Source organism: Rhopilema esculentum, chromosome 4 (genome assembly GCF_057945365.1).
Source record: "Rhopilema esculentum isolate cy_ngs chromosome 4, ASM5794536v1, whole genome shotgun sequence".
Classification (NCBI taxonomy): Eukaryota; Metazoa; Cnidaria; class Scyphozoa; order Rhizostomeae; family Rhizostomatidae; genus Rhopilema; species Rhopilema esculentum.
The window spans coordinates 3,542,683-3,558,767 of record NC_142818.1 but is presented as its reverse complement, the minus strand read 5'-3'; the positions used below and the strand labels follow the sequence as shown (position 1 = coordinate 3,558,767).

Here is a 16,085-nt window from a genome sequence, read left to right as displayed (position 1 = left end):
GCTCGAAGCTTCAGTACATGCGGAGAAAAATCAATTGCGCTTTATGATATTGTTGTGTGCTATTTTGAAGTAATATGAACTCTGTATACAGCTTTGATTTCAAGACATCATCTCAATTTAGTTTACTTTTATGATTTGCTTCAAAAAAGACACTGAGCCTAAAGACCAAGAGTAATGTATTTTAGGGTTTATATGATATCTTTCAGTAGATTTCAGAAAAAGCTTTAAAGCAATTCAACTAAGGTGTTTTAAATTGGAGAATCATTGGAAAAATTCCTCTCAAGGCTACAGCAGCTGAACGATGATAAGCCTCTCGGTGGTAGCTGGGAGGAGCATTCAATTGGGAATGTTGCATAACAGGGACTATAGTCCTCCCCAACCTTTTTGCAATAAAAGGTTCGAAAATATTTTGAAAGTTTACGCTAACGAACGCATTAGTAGCAGTTCTGCTGGGAACACGTTTTTGTTCTTTTTGTTGGTGCTTTATCTTGTGGTCAAAGATAAATTTGTATTTTATCTAGCTCGGTTTTGTTTTTTTAATGTTAATTGAAATCTTCTTTTAATCGTTTTGTTTATGAATAAGGACAGAAAGAAGCAAATATTTTCTGAAAGGAGCGTTTTCCGGTGTTTCAAAGGGCGTGGCCGTAAAAAATTTAGGGGCAAGCCTCCTAGTCCCGTTCCAGTCACTCCCTTGTGAGCTGGTGCCAGTGTGACCTGATCTAGCGCAATATTAGCAAAATATTGGCCAAAAATCGTCATTTAGTATAAAATCTAGCATGATTTGGAATCTAGCATAACTCTGGCATAATTCTGATATCATTTAAAAGAATCATTGTTTCCATTGTCTATCGTTACCAAATGGAAACACTTTACACCAGCATCTGTGGTTTCATTTAAAGACTAAATTGTGACTTTTTCACCTTCAGGATTTTGCCAGTTGTTTTGAATGGTTGGCAGCCACATATTTTGTGGTTGGCAGCCAAATGCAGCCAGCTAAACGCAGTATACAAAAAAGCTAAATTTTTGCTAATTATTGGGAATGATAGCGTAATCAAAATTTGCTTTGTAGGTTACAAAAGTTTTCACTTTTATCTGAAACTGTTATTTATCTTTCATTTTGTTTCATCATTCATCATTTGCAATTTTGAAATTATTTTAGAAAGTTTTGAATATTATCGGTGCAAAAATGTTTGTTTCCTTTGCATTTTCGTTGTTATTTGCAACATGCTGCCAGAATTCAGCCAAATTTTGCTTCTTCGGCCAAATTGATTTATGACGGCCAAGGGGTTTTGAGAAACTGCCAAAATGGAGAAATTTGACCATCAAACCATAAATCTAAATTGCCTGTTTGTTTATGAAGAATGAGTACACTGGGTTGTCAAAAAAGCCAAATTGCAACTCTGGCCACTTTTGAGATTCTGAGCATGCATTAAGCCCTGGCAAAACAACTAAATATTTTACTAAACATTTCACTCAACTTTTGTTTAGTGAAGTTGAGCAAAGTTTAGCGAAGATGACAAAACGTGACTAAACTTTTCACTAAACTTCACTCAATTTTTTCAACTGCGAGCTGTCTATGACGCTGTTAGGTTGTAGGGGATCTTGCACTTGCTTTTGGTTTATTTTGTTGCATGCACAAGCAGTGGATAGAAATAAGAATGGGATGAAGCGACGGGGAAAGAAAAGACTTTTTAGCAATAAAGTTGACTGTTGAAGAAGACACAAGGGCATACAACGAGATATGCAGGTGTCTCATAAAGGCTTTTTGAGTCACGTGGAGACGGGAAAACCAACGAAAACAGACGAAAACCTTTGGATTTCCACAGCTAGTGCGCCTGTGCGTTCACAACAAATGTATAATTGGTGGCAAAACGGCTAAACATTTGCTAAACAACACTAAACAACGCTAAACATTTCTGACCAGGATCAGACTTTGCTCAACAACACTAAACATGACTAAACAGCAAGAAACAGGGTGGCAGAACGACTAAACTTTTCACTCAACTTTTGACTAAACAAAAGTTGAGTGAAATGTTTAGTAAGTGAAATGTTTAGTGGTTTCTGCATTACAAACAAGATGGGGGTAAAGATCATGCTTTCAAACTGGGCGAAAAAAGAATAAGAAGAAACAAGCACAATTTGTATATCAGTGAGAGAAGGGTTTATTTGCCATCTGTAACGAGGTTTTCGTTTATAGTATCATATATTTATAGTTTAAAGTATCAAAACTTTGTGAAGAACAGATTTGATGGCAAAGAATTTGATGGGCTGAATGCAGTTAAGAACTTTCCATAAGTAAACAAGACTTAAGAAAGCTTCACCCAGCTTTCTCCCCGGACAAAATATTTCATTCAATCATGCATTAATTTTTGAGAAATAAACGACTAAGATCGCAGCAAACCCTAATTCTGTCGATGTAGAGAGGCTGATTCCCACCTACAACAAGATAGAAGCAGGTAGGGAAAGCAGCATAGCTCCAGAAAAACTTAACAAATAGATAAATATTGCAATGAATATGCTTGATCTCGCAAGGTTCGAGTTCCGAGAAAAGCTGCAAAGATATGGCTCCAAAAAAACCAAAAAACGCCAAAGTCTGAGAAGCGAGGCCGATTTGAGGTAGTTTTTGAAAGTGAAAAAAAATACAAATAATTTTGACAGAGATCCGAACAAACCATGTAAAAAAGTTTCCTTTCGATAACTTTTTGCTCACATATTAAGACATCGCTATATGTTGCTAATTTTCTTATTAACCCAATCCATATATTGTAAAGAATCAGCTTTTGCTACTTATACTTCATTCATTTAAGAATTTGCCCAATTAGAACATGCTATTTGCACTATAATGGCAGTTTCTATGTTTGCCACCCCATGATGCCAATCCAAGCAAAGTACCACGCCCAATTTAAAAAAAATGTGGATCTGTAAAAATTTCTTATTTTAGGCCCTGCTCTTCTTACACTGTTGGCTTTTTCTATTCAAATAGTGATTACATCAGGGTTATTGGGAAGGAAATGCGAAGAAGAAGTGTTAGTATTCAGGAAAAGATTTAGATGCAAAAAATAAGCCATCAGGTTCTCCAAGGACATTTCGCAGAAATGGCATATGGAATAAAATAAACAATTATCATTTGTTTTGATAAAGCCAATTATTCATTAGGAAATAAGTTTGCACCAACATTTTAAAGCGTAGTCGTCTTTTGGAAAATGAACTCAAATCGTATTTTTCTGTTTATAGGCAAATTGATGGGGAAACTCAGGTTTTTGAGCATTAGGTATCTAATGGAATTATCTTTAATCCTTTGGCCACTACAACTCTACTTTATGGCTGCCTATCATCTCCATAGTTTAGCCAAGAACTTAATCAAAGATTCAGAGTGTTGTTGTCGATCACTTCAGCCACGTTTGCATGAAATATGTAATTATTCCACAAAATATTAATAAACGTTTATATATGAAAGAGGTGGAATTAATTGAAAAAGGAAAATTACTAAGCTACCTTTGTCATCTTCAAACTCCTTTTCTGTTCTGGGATAGAATAAAAAATATGAATTAGAAAATATTATTTTAACAATATTTTGCTGGTGCAAAAATTAAAAATGGTTTTGAAAAAAGCAAACATTTGAGTACACTAAAGCTTTTTGTCTGACACTCTTCAGAGTATAAAACGTCAGAACATAGAGCAAAACTTTGTCAAAATGTCAGAACATAGTTTTTGATCTGTGTTCGGACGTTTTGTACTCTGAAGAGTGTCAGACAAAAGCTTTAGTATACTCAAATGCTTGCTTTTTTCAAAACCATTTTTAAATTTTATTTTCTTAAAGGCAATAAGTTATAACAATTGTTTGCAGTTTATCACTTTAACATGGTAGAAACTCTTGAAACTTAGTTTGTGACTTTACAAATATTGGACAGGGATAAAAGTGTCTTGTTCCAGGGGTGGCAGGCATATAATAGAAAATCAAAGTGGGTGGGTTGTGATAATTTGCATGTAATTGTTTTTTCAATCTTGTCTTGTTCTGTTAGTCAACCAATGGATCTAGCACAATTTTATTCAAACATAGCTGAAGAAACACAAAACAACAAAAAGAAGTAGCATTTGCAAGCATTTTTCCAAGAATACTTTAAAAACTGAGTTTTTGAAAGAACTTTGCATTTCAGCTGCTATGTGTCTTCAAGAATTATTCTTTAAATGGTCCAAGATTCACTTAGATATTAAATAAACAATTTTTCACTAACCTTCACATATCTCATTTCTCCTTTCTGCCTTTGTGCATCCAGTTACAAACATATCACAATTCGAATCTTTGAATCAACCCTATTTAAGAAAATTGGATGCAAATTTAATATTCATAGAGGGAACCAAAATGCTCATTGTCACAGGTTTCCAGAGGGGATTTCAGTCTCCCAGAAATTTATAAAGGTTCAAGGACACTGTGGTTTGAAAAGTCAACCTTTTTCATAAATTTTGTTCAAAATTTCGGTCGAATAGGGCCTCAAAGACATTTTCTAAAGTACCACATCTCTAATAAATATCAGTCACGTGTTACAATAAAAGATAAAAAAAGTCATTTTAGAGTATGGCTCAAAAGCATTTCAATGTTTTTTAATACAAGTTGGCTTCAAAATGAGCATCTTTGCAAAATGCTAGTAAAATAATATTTCAATGAACTTATTAAAATATATTTTCAACAATTTATTATGTTGATTAACTTCTAATTTATGTACAATACCACTTGCTTTCGATTCTTTTACACCTGTAATTTTCTTTCAGCATGAGTTATCTTATTAAATATGTTTTGCTAATTTTGATAGGATGACTAATCGATTTTTTAATCAATTTTAAAATTCAAGTTATGTGAAGTTATTGATAAAATTGTTGAATTGTCTTCTGACAAAAGCAAATGCCTTCAATATTGCAACCATTATAACCTCTTGTCACAGTCGAGATGCTGAGTAAAAGTTATTACTCTACTCTACTCTTCCGCTGAAAGTCAAGAAGACTTGCGGAGTTTCTTTCCACGGCTTTTATTTATCACGGAAACAGCAAATTCATAATCCAGGTTGTGAGACGTTTCCACAAGTCAAAGTAGCGAGTAGCCTCTTTCTCTGAAAAAATGACTAACCTTTGCATTTTTTATGACCTTTTTTCACTTGGAAGATTCGTGCGAGAGTCAATATTTGATTTCAAAAATGGCTCCTCGCCGTAGTGTTGTCGTACCCAGTCTCCCAGGGTTGTTGGAGAGTTGGAGAGGGCCAGGGCACCCGATGCCCTTAGGCCTTCTGGTAGAAGGCGCAAAGCGGCCAAAATGTCCTTTTGAAATATACTCTTGATTTTGGCCTTTTTAAATTATTAAAATATTATTAACATAGGCTAGCCCATCATTAAACGCCCTGTGAAAAAGCCAACCTGGTGAGAACTTTCCTGACAGGGAGTCCTATTTTGATTAACCGAACGAATCCGGTAATTTTCTATTTCCTCGCGTCGCTAAAAGCCGAGATTTTCTGTACCCCAGCAAATCTCGAATTCCCTCAAATTTTACTCAGCTTTTGCCAGTTTAAGAAAAAATGGTTGTCCCCATTAACCTTACCTGCTATCCCCTGTGAGAAAGCAAACCACCTAACTTTTTAAAGAGGTGTTTTCAATAAGTCTTTAGCATTTCAAAATAAAAATACTGTCAGGAAAAAGGAGATGATTTTTCAAATGTCCCTTTGTTGAGGCCAGGAGAAGAAAGGGGCTTCAGTCCCCCAGATTTCATTTGGCTCCTATGTCACTACCTGGTCCTTGGTAGTTTCCCCAACGTCCTTAGCTTCCATCTTAGCCTCCGCCCCGAGAGCCTGACCCCAGGCTACTTCCATCTTAGCTAGACATAAAAGGTAAGCTGGTGACGGTCAGGTTCTCTTACCACTTCTCAGTTTATTCTTACGTTCGTTACTTTGGTCAGACGAAAAATTACAAAGTATTCCCAGCCACCTTAGGTAACCAGTTCCTATATTGATAAAAATGTTTAAACCATTTTTCATCTCTAATAATCTAGTTGTGCTTTAATTTATGATGATATTGTGAACCTCTTTAGCACAATGTTATTAACCTGATAACATTTATCCATGCAATGGTATACATTTTAGGCTTTCTGTGACCCTTTGTGAAATTCAGTTCAGTAATGCCCATTTTTAAAAGGGCATATGTCACATTGACAGTTGGCTAATACAACAAAAGCATTGAGTGTAATTCCGGTTTTGTGACTTCTCATTTCTTTCTCATGAATTTTTATAACCATGAAAATTCATCCGTGATCCTGTGCCTTGTACTAAACAAAAAATAATTGTTTTGTATTAGCCAATCAGGTTCCTGACACATGACCTTTAAGTTTCTTATAAATATTTCCAAATGTTTTGAACAGTTGTACTAATGATTCTTTTGGAGAAGAAACATTTACCTTCATGGAAAGAAATGATGCAAATTGTACAGAATTATAGGTTCATTTTTCCACAAAACTTTTAACATGAAAAGGTCACTCTGAATTATCAACTTCCTAGACATTTAGGCCTCTTAAAAAGCTTTTAACTAACAAGGATAAACTAATTTTACAAAACAAGAGACAGAAAACAAGAAACAAGACTGATGCACAAACTGATAATTACTGACATTGAATTGTGGTGTTGCATCTAATTAATGTATGAAATATATAATAACTAAAATTGGAGGTAATTCATAAAAACCATGTATGGCTTTCATTTCTGGGCAGGTAGTGTGAATGTGTACATACAGATTCAATATCCTTTGAAAATTAAATTAACACAAATCCTTTGCAAACACTGGATAACAAATATGCAAAGCCTTCGCTGAAGTACATCAATTCTCTGCTAGCCTATATGTTAAGTTAATACAGCAAAGACTTTACACACTGACCCTCAGCAAATAATGTTATTACCAAAAGCATTTCTATAAAATACTGTCTTGACAAAGAATTGTTTCTGCAATTCAGGTTGATCAAGCGGTTAAAAAGTAAACATATAGTTTTTGGCATAACCAGTTTTTATGTTTTTTCATGATCTAGGGCCACCTGGAATTATCCAAAAAAACCGTGTCAAGATTCCAGCACTTTATAATATTTTGTTACATAAAACGCTACCAAAGCATACCAACAGCAAAGTCTCATTTCAAAGTTTCATGTTATCAAAATCAACTGTCTTTTACTGTGGGATACTTTCAATGCGTTCTTTGAGTGCATTGAACTGGTTCCAGATTTCTGCTGGTAAGTCCTCATTAAACTGTTCCTCATAGTATGTCTTCAGTCTTCCTAACTCTTCCTGCCAGTACTTCTTAGGAATAGTCATCAACCCTTCCATATCAATTTTGCCAAGACCATCAATATTGATAGTTCCTGGCTTTGGAATACGACCAACTGGTGACATCTGAGCAACATCTTCATTGTTTACACGGTTGAAGATCCACTCAAGAACACGGCCATTTTCACCAAATCCTTGATAAAAATTAATAATAACTTCTTTAGATATATATTATCAGTACAGATACTAAAAACATATGCTTTGCATACACAGTATGCTGTAAATATCACATGAAAAATGATTGTTTCCTTATGATATATTTCGTCTATATATATATAAACTGATTTTGGTTACAAAATAAAAACTCAGCTTAGCACAGGCCTTGTAATTTGCTTAAGTAAAGATATACAAAATGAGAAGTACTTTATTACCTGGCCACATGAACTGACCATCGTCTCCCTTTCTAAACCAGTTAACATGGTAGATCTTAGGAAGCTTAGCTCCTGGTCTCTTTCCGATATTTAGCCAATGCTGGAAGTAATGTCCTGCATTGTAGCCAAAGAATGGCCTCATTGCAAATGGATCACGCATAACAACTTTTTCCTTATGTTCAGCAGCTGCAGTGGCTTCTGAGCAGAGAGATGATGCAACAAACACTCCATGGTTCCAGTCAAACGACTCATAAACCAATGGAACACCTTCAGGCCTTCTTCCACCAAATATTATAGCAGATATTGGCACTCCTTTGGGGCTTTCCCATTCAGGGTCTATTATTGGGCAGTTCTTGCTTGGGGCACAGAATCTTGAGTTTGGATGTGCTGCCTTAGTTGCACCACCAGGCTTCCAGTTTCTTTCTCTAAGCCAAGAAGTTACTTCAACTTTGCTGATATCAACCTCGTCTTCCAGTCCTGGGGATTTTGAAGATGATAAAGGTCAAGTATCACAGATTATCAAAAAAATTCAAATTTGAGCTTTATATATCAGAGCTTGCAAAGAAGGACAAGATTAAATCAATAGACATTAACTAATATATATATATATATATGCTTATCTGTGAAGTAAACAGAACGCAATTGCACAACCATAAACCCACTGTTATAGCAATATTTGAATACACTCTACCGGAGAGACATCCATGGATATTCAAAGCACACATTTAAACATGCCATTAAACTTCTGCAACAAGGCTTCAAAACTAACGACACAATCTTAAAGAAGGAGTTAAATTTCTTCAACTAAATAGGCAACTGCTTTTCTTAAACAAGTTTTCAAGTAACATCACTTATAAATAAGAAACATGAAAATATTGCTTTTTTGAAAAAGAACCCACCTTCCCAGAAAAAGCCACCATCACTTGTCTGTGCCACATTTGTGAATACTGAATCCTTCTTCAAAGACTCCATAGCCATAGGGTTTGTCTTGTGTGAAGTACCCGGTGAGACACCAAAAAACCCAGCTTCTGGATTAATTGCTCTAAGGTTACCTTCTTCATCGAACTTCATCCAGGCAATATCATCACCAACACATTCAATTTTCCATCCTGGAATAGTTGGTGTCATCATAGCAAGATTTGTTTTGCCACATGCACTTGGGAAAGCAGCAGTTACGTATTTTTTCTCTCCTTTTGGATTTGTTATACCCATGATCTATGAGGCAAACATTAAAAACACAAGTCAAGATAAAAGTGTGTTACAATCAGATTTTTTCAGAGTGGTTAGGGCATTAACCAGCTTCGAAATTCCAAAACAGTGACAGTTGGTGCTCTAATGACTTGAAAAAGGAGAAGAAACCATCAAATAGAGTGGAGTCTAAACTCCATTCAAACTTTGCTCTGAATAAGGTTCTATTTTTTTCTTGCAAGATTTCCACAACTATTTTTACAAATCTAGGTGGTAATAAATCTATTTTAAAGGTGGAACAAATTTTCCATTAGGGACATCATCTATCCAGAAATATCACCTTACTTACCAACATGTGTTCTGCTAGCCATCCTTCATCTCTGGCAAGTGTTGAAGCAATTCGAAGGGCAAAGCACTTCTTTCCAAGAAGAGAATTACCTCCATATCCACTGCCAAATGAGATTATCTGTTTCTCATGAGGGAAGTGAGTGATGATAGTTTTCTCTGGATTGCATGGCCAGTTGTATGGATCTGGCTCTGCTGGCAATGGTCGTCCAACTGAATGTAAACATCTAACAAATGGGTCATTCTTCAATGTCTGAAGAACATTTGTACCCATCCTGGTCATAATTTTCATGCAGCATACAACATAAGGAGAGTCAGTTAACTGGATACCAATTTTAGATAGTGGTGAACCAACAGGTCCCATACTGAAGGGAATCAGGTACATTGTTCTTCCTGCAGATAAAAGCAAATAGAAAATGGTTAAAACACAACACTGGCATCATTAATAAACAAAGAGAAGGAGATATTGACTTTATTAACACATATATATATAATTTATATCATTTATTGGCTACTTTCTGTTAACTTTAAAGTGGAATTTCAAGACAATTGGGGATTTAAGGATTTAGTGAAAGTTGACAAATTTAGCAAGAACGAATTTTATAGTTACATAGCAGATTAACACCACTTGTCAAAAGACAAGAAGGATTATGTTTGTCACGATCTGATCTTGTCATGTTTCAAGTGCAAGTGCACCCAGGCCCTTATTTGTATCAAAATTGCATCCAACAATCTGACAAGCAAACAGAGAGAATGAAAATAAAAAATGAGCCTAATTTTTACCTTTCATGCAACCATCGAACAAAACATTCAACTTGGCTTTCATTTCTTCAGGACGGGCCCATTGACCAACTCTTCCAACAACACCATCTTTGGTTATGGGGACAGTTTCCCTCCTACTCTCAGTACAAATAACTGTCTTTGATTCAACTCTTGCTACATCAGCTGGGTTTGTGCGTGCAATATAACTGTAGAAAATGTCAAAGATAGAGCATTAGTTCATACTCTTACCCAGTTTGACAATCACCTTTTTATATCTTGTATTTGTAAATATGGGTTTGTAACATTGGCAACACATAAAAACAACTAAACCATCTAAATATATATGTCATGACTGTCATACACAAAGCCAAAATGTGTCTTTAAAATTTTCATTTACTAATGCCAAGTTTGCTATTTTTTCAAGTTAAATAAGGTATAACAAGTCCACTTGCATAAGAAAATAAATATTTTCCTAAATTTCAACTGACTGTTATATATGTATACATCATATTTGCAAGTTACATTATATGCACTTCTAACAGCATACAGGCTATTGCAATTATACTACAGAAATCATTGAGGACCTTTAACAATCAGACAATTGTTGCTTAGGTGTTCATTTGACAACTAACAAAGGCTGTAAGCTTTGGGAAAACAATTAATACCTTTTCATGAAGCTGTATATGTAAGGGTATGGAAGCAGCTCTACACAGACATTAGTTTCCGACTTAATCATACTGAAGATCTGTAGTTTTGACAGGTCTCAGTCTCATTTGAGGCAAATCAAAACATGCCGAATTAAAAAGGATTGGTTCAATAAACATTAAAATAAAAGTAGCCTAACAATAAAATGGGGGTGTAACACAGGCGTGTTTCATCAGAAAACGCGAAGTATTCTTACCAGTTCTCGTATTTTGTCAACTTTGTTAACATCCCAGCTAATTCCATGTTCGAAATAAGTTTTCTGTTTTCTTCATCGGAACCATCACAAATATGGAGGCTGTCTGGCTTACAAAGAGCTGCTCTCTCAGCGACAAAGTCTTGAATGCGTTGCGAAAGGGCTTTAAAGTCTCCCTTCACAACAGTGATGCCAACTGGTAACGATGCCATGTTTCTTCGAAATATGTTAGATCTGAGTAAGTTCCGTAGGGGGAACCTAAAAGAAAGAATCATAAGTAGGTTACAAAATAGTATTTCAATTCCTAACACAAGTTTAGGCTCGATCGAAAATTCCGCAATCTAAACGCTGATCTTAGGCCTATTGACAGGACGACAAGAAGCGGCGTGCATATAACGTAGAGACAGACGAAATAACTTACCTACTAATATTAAGACAACTAGTCATATTTGCAAGCGCTATTGTAACAAAAACTTCTAATTCATTCACTATTGGTGATGTGGCATCCTATTTTCGAAAAGAGTTGTCGTGGGATACCATCACCGCCGCCAAACCATGCGCGCAAAGGACATTCTCAATCTCGAATCCGAAAGTGTCCTCATATTGTACTTTTGTTCATTGATTTCCGGTTTATCCTAACCAATCAAATTCGTGTCTCGTTTTGGGCCAGACCAATAAGAATCAAGAAACAACAAAATTATTCGAAAGTGTCCATAAACGTGGTAGGTGTTGTCATTTCCGTCTAAAGTGAGCGGGTAGGGGCAACAAGCCATCTGCAAATTTCGAAATGTTTGGTTTGGTTCGTCAAAAACCATTAACCCACACTATGCTTTGTATCAAATCTGTGCTTTGAAATTTGCTTTTGAAACAACCTTTGCAGTTTTTAATTTATTTAACCGAAAAACTAACCCATATAAACTATTAATAATCAAAAGAAGAAGTAGAAGACAGTAAATAATTGCATGGCCAAAATCCTCTTCGCCATATACGACGACTTGAGACAGAAAGAAAAATAACGTTCTGCAAAACATGTCTTGCAGCGATTCGCGTGCTTCGCTGTATAGGCTTCGTTACAGTGATTCGCAGGTGCTTTGACAACACAGGCCTCTCTTCTAGAAGACCTAAAACAATTACAACTACTTCGGCGGTCTCAAAATGACATGCTAAACAACACTAAGATATTTTTTATTCTCCCCCTTCCCCCTTGCCTCGTCCTTTGTCAATCAAAGCGTAATAACCAGGCTTCCTCTGCACTGTAGATTCAATATTGTAGATATAATATGGTACAAAAATTCTAGAATGTCTCCCTTGTCGAGCAAAATAATGAGAATTTGAAATAGCATAATATTTTGCTTCTATGAATAAGGAAGTGCCAGAAACGAAGACGCAAAATGTAAGAGAGACAGATAAAAGAGACAACGCCAGGTTGCTGCATCAACTTCACAAATAAAGCTTGAAAGCACTTGAGACGTATACCAATACAATACTTAATTCTGCATAGGTTTAATGCCCGTAACAAAATAATCATTTCGGTACTGAAGTGGGCTGAAGAACAGACAAACTCTCTGATTTCTATCTATTCAATGAGGCCTGAGAACACCAGTGGCTAAAATCCTGTAGCATCGCTTTCGACTTGCTTGCTGTCCAAGAAAAAGCGATTTGATTAATCAAAATGAAAAAAACACCCACAAATACGATTGAAGGCAAGGCTCCTAGAATATGTGCTTTATCTTGCATAAATTGGCATTTCTGCTTAAAATAACTAACACTGATTCTAACAATTCACATCTCTTTGCACGGATGCCACAACAGGCAACGTGTCGGCCTAGAAACATGGCTGCCTAGAAAGAGGGCGTGTTTACAGTGCGGACAAAATTGGCCAACGATATTTATTAGCAAGCTTCTCCGAGTGAACGGTAAAGGGCATCCTTAAAATTGTTACGGAACTGTCTTCCTTTTTAGGCCAAAATTACATGCTTCAACAACATCTGAAACAAATGCAAATTTATACTTACGCGTTAGCGATAGAGGAGATCGTCTTGGCAAGAATAAAACGTTCCTCTGCTTTCAGTGTAAAATCTCCAGCCTTCCACGACGTTCAAGTGCAGTCGACTATCTTACAAGCTCCGAAACAGGAGACACGAACGTAAACCCTGACCTCAGCCCTACGCCAAACCAGTGTAAAGGACCTTTGCCTTGTGCAACTCAAAAGATAACCGAATATTCAGTCGGGTGCATTTATGTTACGCAATCTATTGTTCTCGAATAGTTTCCCCGTGCACAATGTCACGGTGCAGAGCAAGTTGCCATGGTAGCAAACCTCAAGCAGCCAATCAAAATTGATAGCAAGACAATCATACTTTGACCGTTGACCGTTCGCTGTAATCATAATCATAATAGACAAGATAGCACGTGCATGCAGTGGACAGCGTCTGGCCCCTGTATACGCTTCGGTCGAAAATCGGATAGCATCATAGCATTGGAGATGGTCTGACAAGGCACTGCGTTTGCCGAGCACTAAATAACTTTTCGTTAGCTCTACTCTTTTTGTTGCAAATGATTTCTTTTCCTCAGATGACAACAGAGAATGCCAAAAAAGTTATTACCTTTGAAGGCATCAAAGGGGCGCCTGCACAAGAATAAGGCAGGAGGGGCAGTGTTGGTGCTAATGCCAAAGAGTATAATTTTTTCCACTACCATAATCGATTATTTGTGAGGGGTTTGGGGATGGGTGCGAAATATAATATTGGCATCCATCGACCTGTTTCACCCATACAGCTGGGATATTTTCTATCAAAGACTTTAAACATAGTCATAGGCTGACAAAGTTCTCCATGCAAGTGGGTAATAAATGGCCTCGTCATTATTAGAAAAGTTTGGTTTTACGAAAATCATGGCAGTTGAAAATGGGCTGGCTGCAAGACTCTGATTTTCCGCTTATTGTCCCTGTGGTTGCAGAATCATCGAGAGTGTAGAATGGAAAATAATAATCACAATAATCTAATGTAAATCAAATAATTGTTTACATCCGCATGTTTTTTATTATATTATTTCATTATATTTCTAGTAAGCATGAACTTAGCATAACATTCTTGTTCTGATAATAGGCCAAATAGTCAGAATCTTATAAGAAACTGTTGCTTTTGAAGTTTATTATCATTTTCTAAAAAATAATTTTCCGTTATCAATGACCGACAGCAAAAAAGGAATTTTTTTTTGCTTTTTTTAATTTCTTATGGAAATTAACTTAGCCAGAGTAGCTAAACTAGTCACGAATTATCTACAAGATTCTTTAATCTTTTGTTAGGAGTGAATATTTAAAGGCACTGCTTGCCCCCTCTGCCCCTCCTGGAAGAGGGCAGGAGGGGCAGCTTCCCCTGCAGCCCCTCCAGGGTAGGCGCCCTTATCAAAATATGGAGTCGAATCCTTGTAGAAGCTCGCTCTGTATCAAATAGAAAGTTACTTAATAAACTTCTCTGTAATTTTTACTGCAACTCCATTATAAAATTACAAAAATTGCTTTCTATTATGACCTAAAATTCCCACCCCACCAATCACTCTTTTCATTTAATCGTCTGACTTCTTTCTTATTTTGTTCTGTTATTGTTTAAAAATAATATTAGGTTCAAACTGTGTAGAGTTTAATTCGTAGCCTTGATGTTTTCATTCACCAGCTTATATTACATATTGTATAAACTTAAATGCTCCCTTGGTATTCTTTATTTAAATAATTCAATAAAAAAGGCACTTGGGTCGAAAACCTTTGGGTTTGTCTCAGTATCTTTGGCCGACCAAGGGGCGATTCACTCTTGCAAATAGCGTACGAGATTTTGCTTAAAACAAAAGGATTTCTGGGAATTTTCGGATAAAACAATAAAATTTTCACAAAAGGGGTACGAGAATTTCTTAGAGTGATTTTCCTCTCGTCTTTGGTAACATTACAAGTTTACATTTGTAGTCTTTTAAACTTTTTATGCAATCTGTTGTTGAATGAAATGAGTTTGAATTCTTACTTTAAAATGTATCTTCCAAATTTAAATTTCTGCTCAAAGCAGAACTGGTTTTGGTCTGCGCATCAAATTTTTATCCCCACTTTGTCTTGAGTTTACAGGATGGTATTTGCAAGTTTGGTTCCCGCAAGCAGTGGTGGCGCCAGAAATCTTCCGAAAGAGGGGTTGGAGCTTCCGACAGGGGGGCTAAAATGATTAAAATAAGCAGTTTACGTACGTTATTTTGTCAAATTTGCTCCGACAAAAACCTAAAATTTCCTCCGGTGGGGGGGGGGGGGGGGCTAGATGCTTCCGACGGAGGGGCTGTAGCCCCCCCTAGACCTCCCCTGGCGCCACCACTGCCCGCAAGTAAGCTAATGACAAGGGATATTTCTAGGAAACGAAGTTGATGCAGCGTAGAGCGCAGTGACAGTGATATGGAACTTGTGACGAACTTTGAGTACTCATTACAAGTCAAGTTTAGTGTAATAAAACGCGAGGGGTAGATCAGCTCACATAAGTTTTCTTGTTATGAAAAGCTTCCTATGCTAGCACCTCTCACGCAATGGTAAAATCTGGCCCATTTTCTTGTAGATTCATTACTGTAGCAATATTGAGGCAAGATTGAAAGTTTCTTTAACACATTTTGCAAGCCCTTGGGTTATTCAATAAAATTTTCTGTAAACTCTGATTTTAATGTTTCAGTTTTCTATCAATATATTTCTCGTTATTCTGAGGCTAGCATTACTATCCCGTGCAGGGGGAGGCAAGGTTGAAAGTCGCTTAAAAACATTTTGCAAGCCACGGTCTATTCGTGGTCCTCGTTTAAATATTTCAATGGTTTAAGTCTCCTGTTTATTCTAATTTCAGTGCTTAAATTTTCCAAAATATTATTTATTTATTCCACGCTGACTCGTGGGGCTCATTTCAATATTTTGCAGGCTAATCTAAAAGCTGAGTTCTTTATTCTGAACTCTACTTTAAAGCTTCACAGCAACATATTTCTGTTGGCCCGCACCAATTCGTATTCGTTTACCAAAAGATTTTTCGTAGGAGAACATTGGTAGGTTTACTGTTTTGAACCTAAAATAATTGTGAATGTCTCTTCACGCGATTTCTATCGTTTCATTTTTCTCAAAGCAACTTTCTTCTGTTATTTCTTTTGCTGGTCGTTCCCACAAGT

The 16,085-nt window shown here is 36.3% G+C and overlaps 2 protein-coding genes across 4 annotated transcripts in view; both read right to left on the bottom strand.

Annotated features, from left to right (window-relative positions):
* The window catches only part of LOC135691036 (uncharacterized), a 28,440-nt gene extending 21,965 nt beyond the window's left edge, over positions 1-6,475 (bottom strand). The window contains exons 1-3 of one of the 2 annotated variants that reach the window (XM_065208770.2): positions 4,929-6,475; positions 4,236-4,314; positions 3,496-3,524 (exon numbers count right to left, since the gene is read on the bottom strand). In XM_065208770.2, the coding sequence (XP_065064842.2) occupies positions 3,496-3,524; positions 4,236-4,287 (81 nt within the window). In that variant the 5' untranslated portion in view covers positions 4,288-4,314; positions 4,929-6,475. The remainder of the gene's footprint in view (positions 1-3,495; positions 3,525-4,235; positions 4,315-4,928) is intronic. The other variant, XM_065208769.2, reaches the window with a different exon arrangement.
* Positions 6,476-6,619: 144 nt separating this feature from the next.
* LOC135691029 (phosphoenolpyruvate carboxykinase, cytosolic [GTP]) lies at positions 6,620-13,104 on the bottom strand. 2 transcript variants are annotated; one of them, XM_065208756.2, is made up of 7 exons: positions 12,929-13,104; positions 10,917-11,171; positions 10,037-10,221; positions 9,258-9,646; positions 8,620-8,935; positions 7,721-8,197; positions 6,620-7,483 (listed from the first exon to the last, which is right to left on the bottom strand). In XM_065208756.2, exons 2-7 carry the CDS (start codon positions 11,123-11,125, stop codon positions 7,194-7,196), a joined length of 1,866 nt encoding a protein of 621 aa, XP_065064828.1. In that variant the 5' UTR covers positions 11,126-11,171; positions 12,929-13,104; the 3' UTR covers positions 6,620-7,193. The 2 variants fall into 2 exon arrangements, with proteins under 2 accessions (XP_065064828.1, XP_065064827.1); XM_065208755.2 differs by lacking the exon at positions 12,929-13,104 and adding an exon at positions 11,335-11,492.
* Between the last annotated feature and the right edge of the window lie 2,981 nt (positions 13,105-16,085).

Coding starts and splice junctions, on each gene's coding strand:
- LOC135691029 (XM_065208755.2), bottom strand. CDS start 11,360: ATGACTAGTTGTCTTAATATTAGTAG. Junction 9,647..10,036: donor GTTCGATGGTTGCATGAAAG/GTAAAAATTAGG, acceptor TTTTATCTGCAG/GAAGAACAATGTACCTGATT. Junction 8,936..9,257: donor GGCTAGCAGAACACATGTTG/GTAAGTAAGGTG, acceptor TTTGCCTCATAG/ATCATGGGTATAACAAATCC.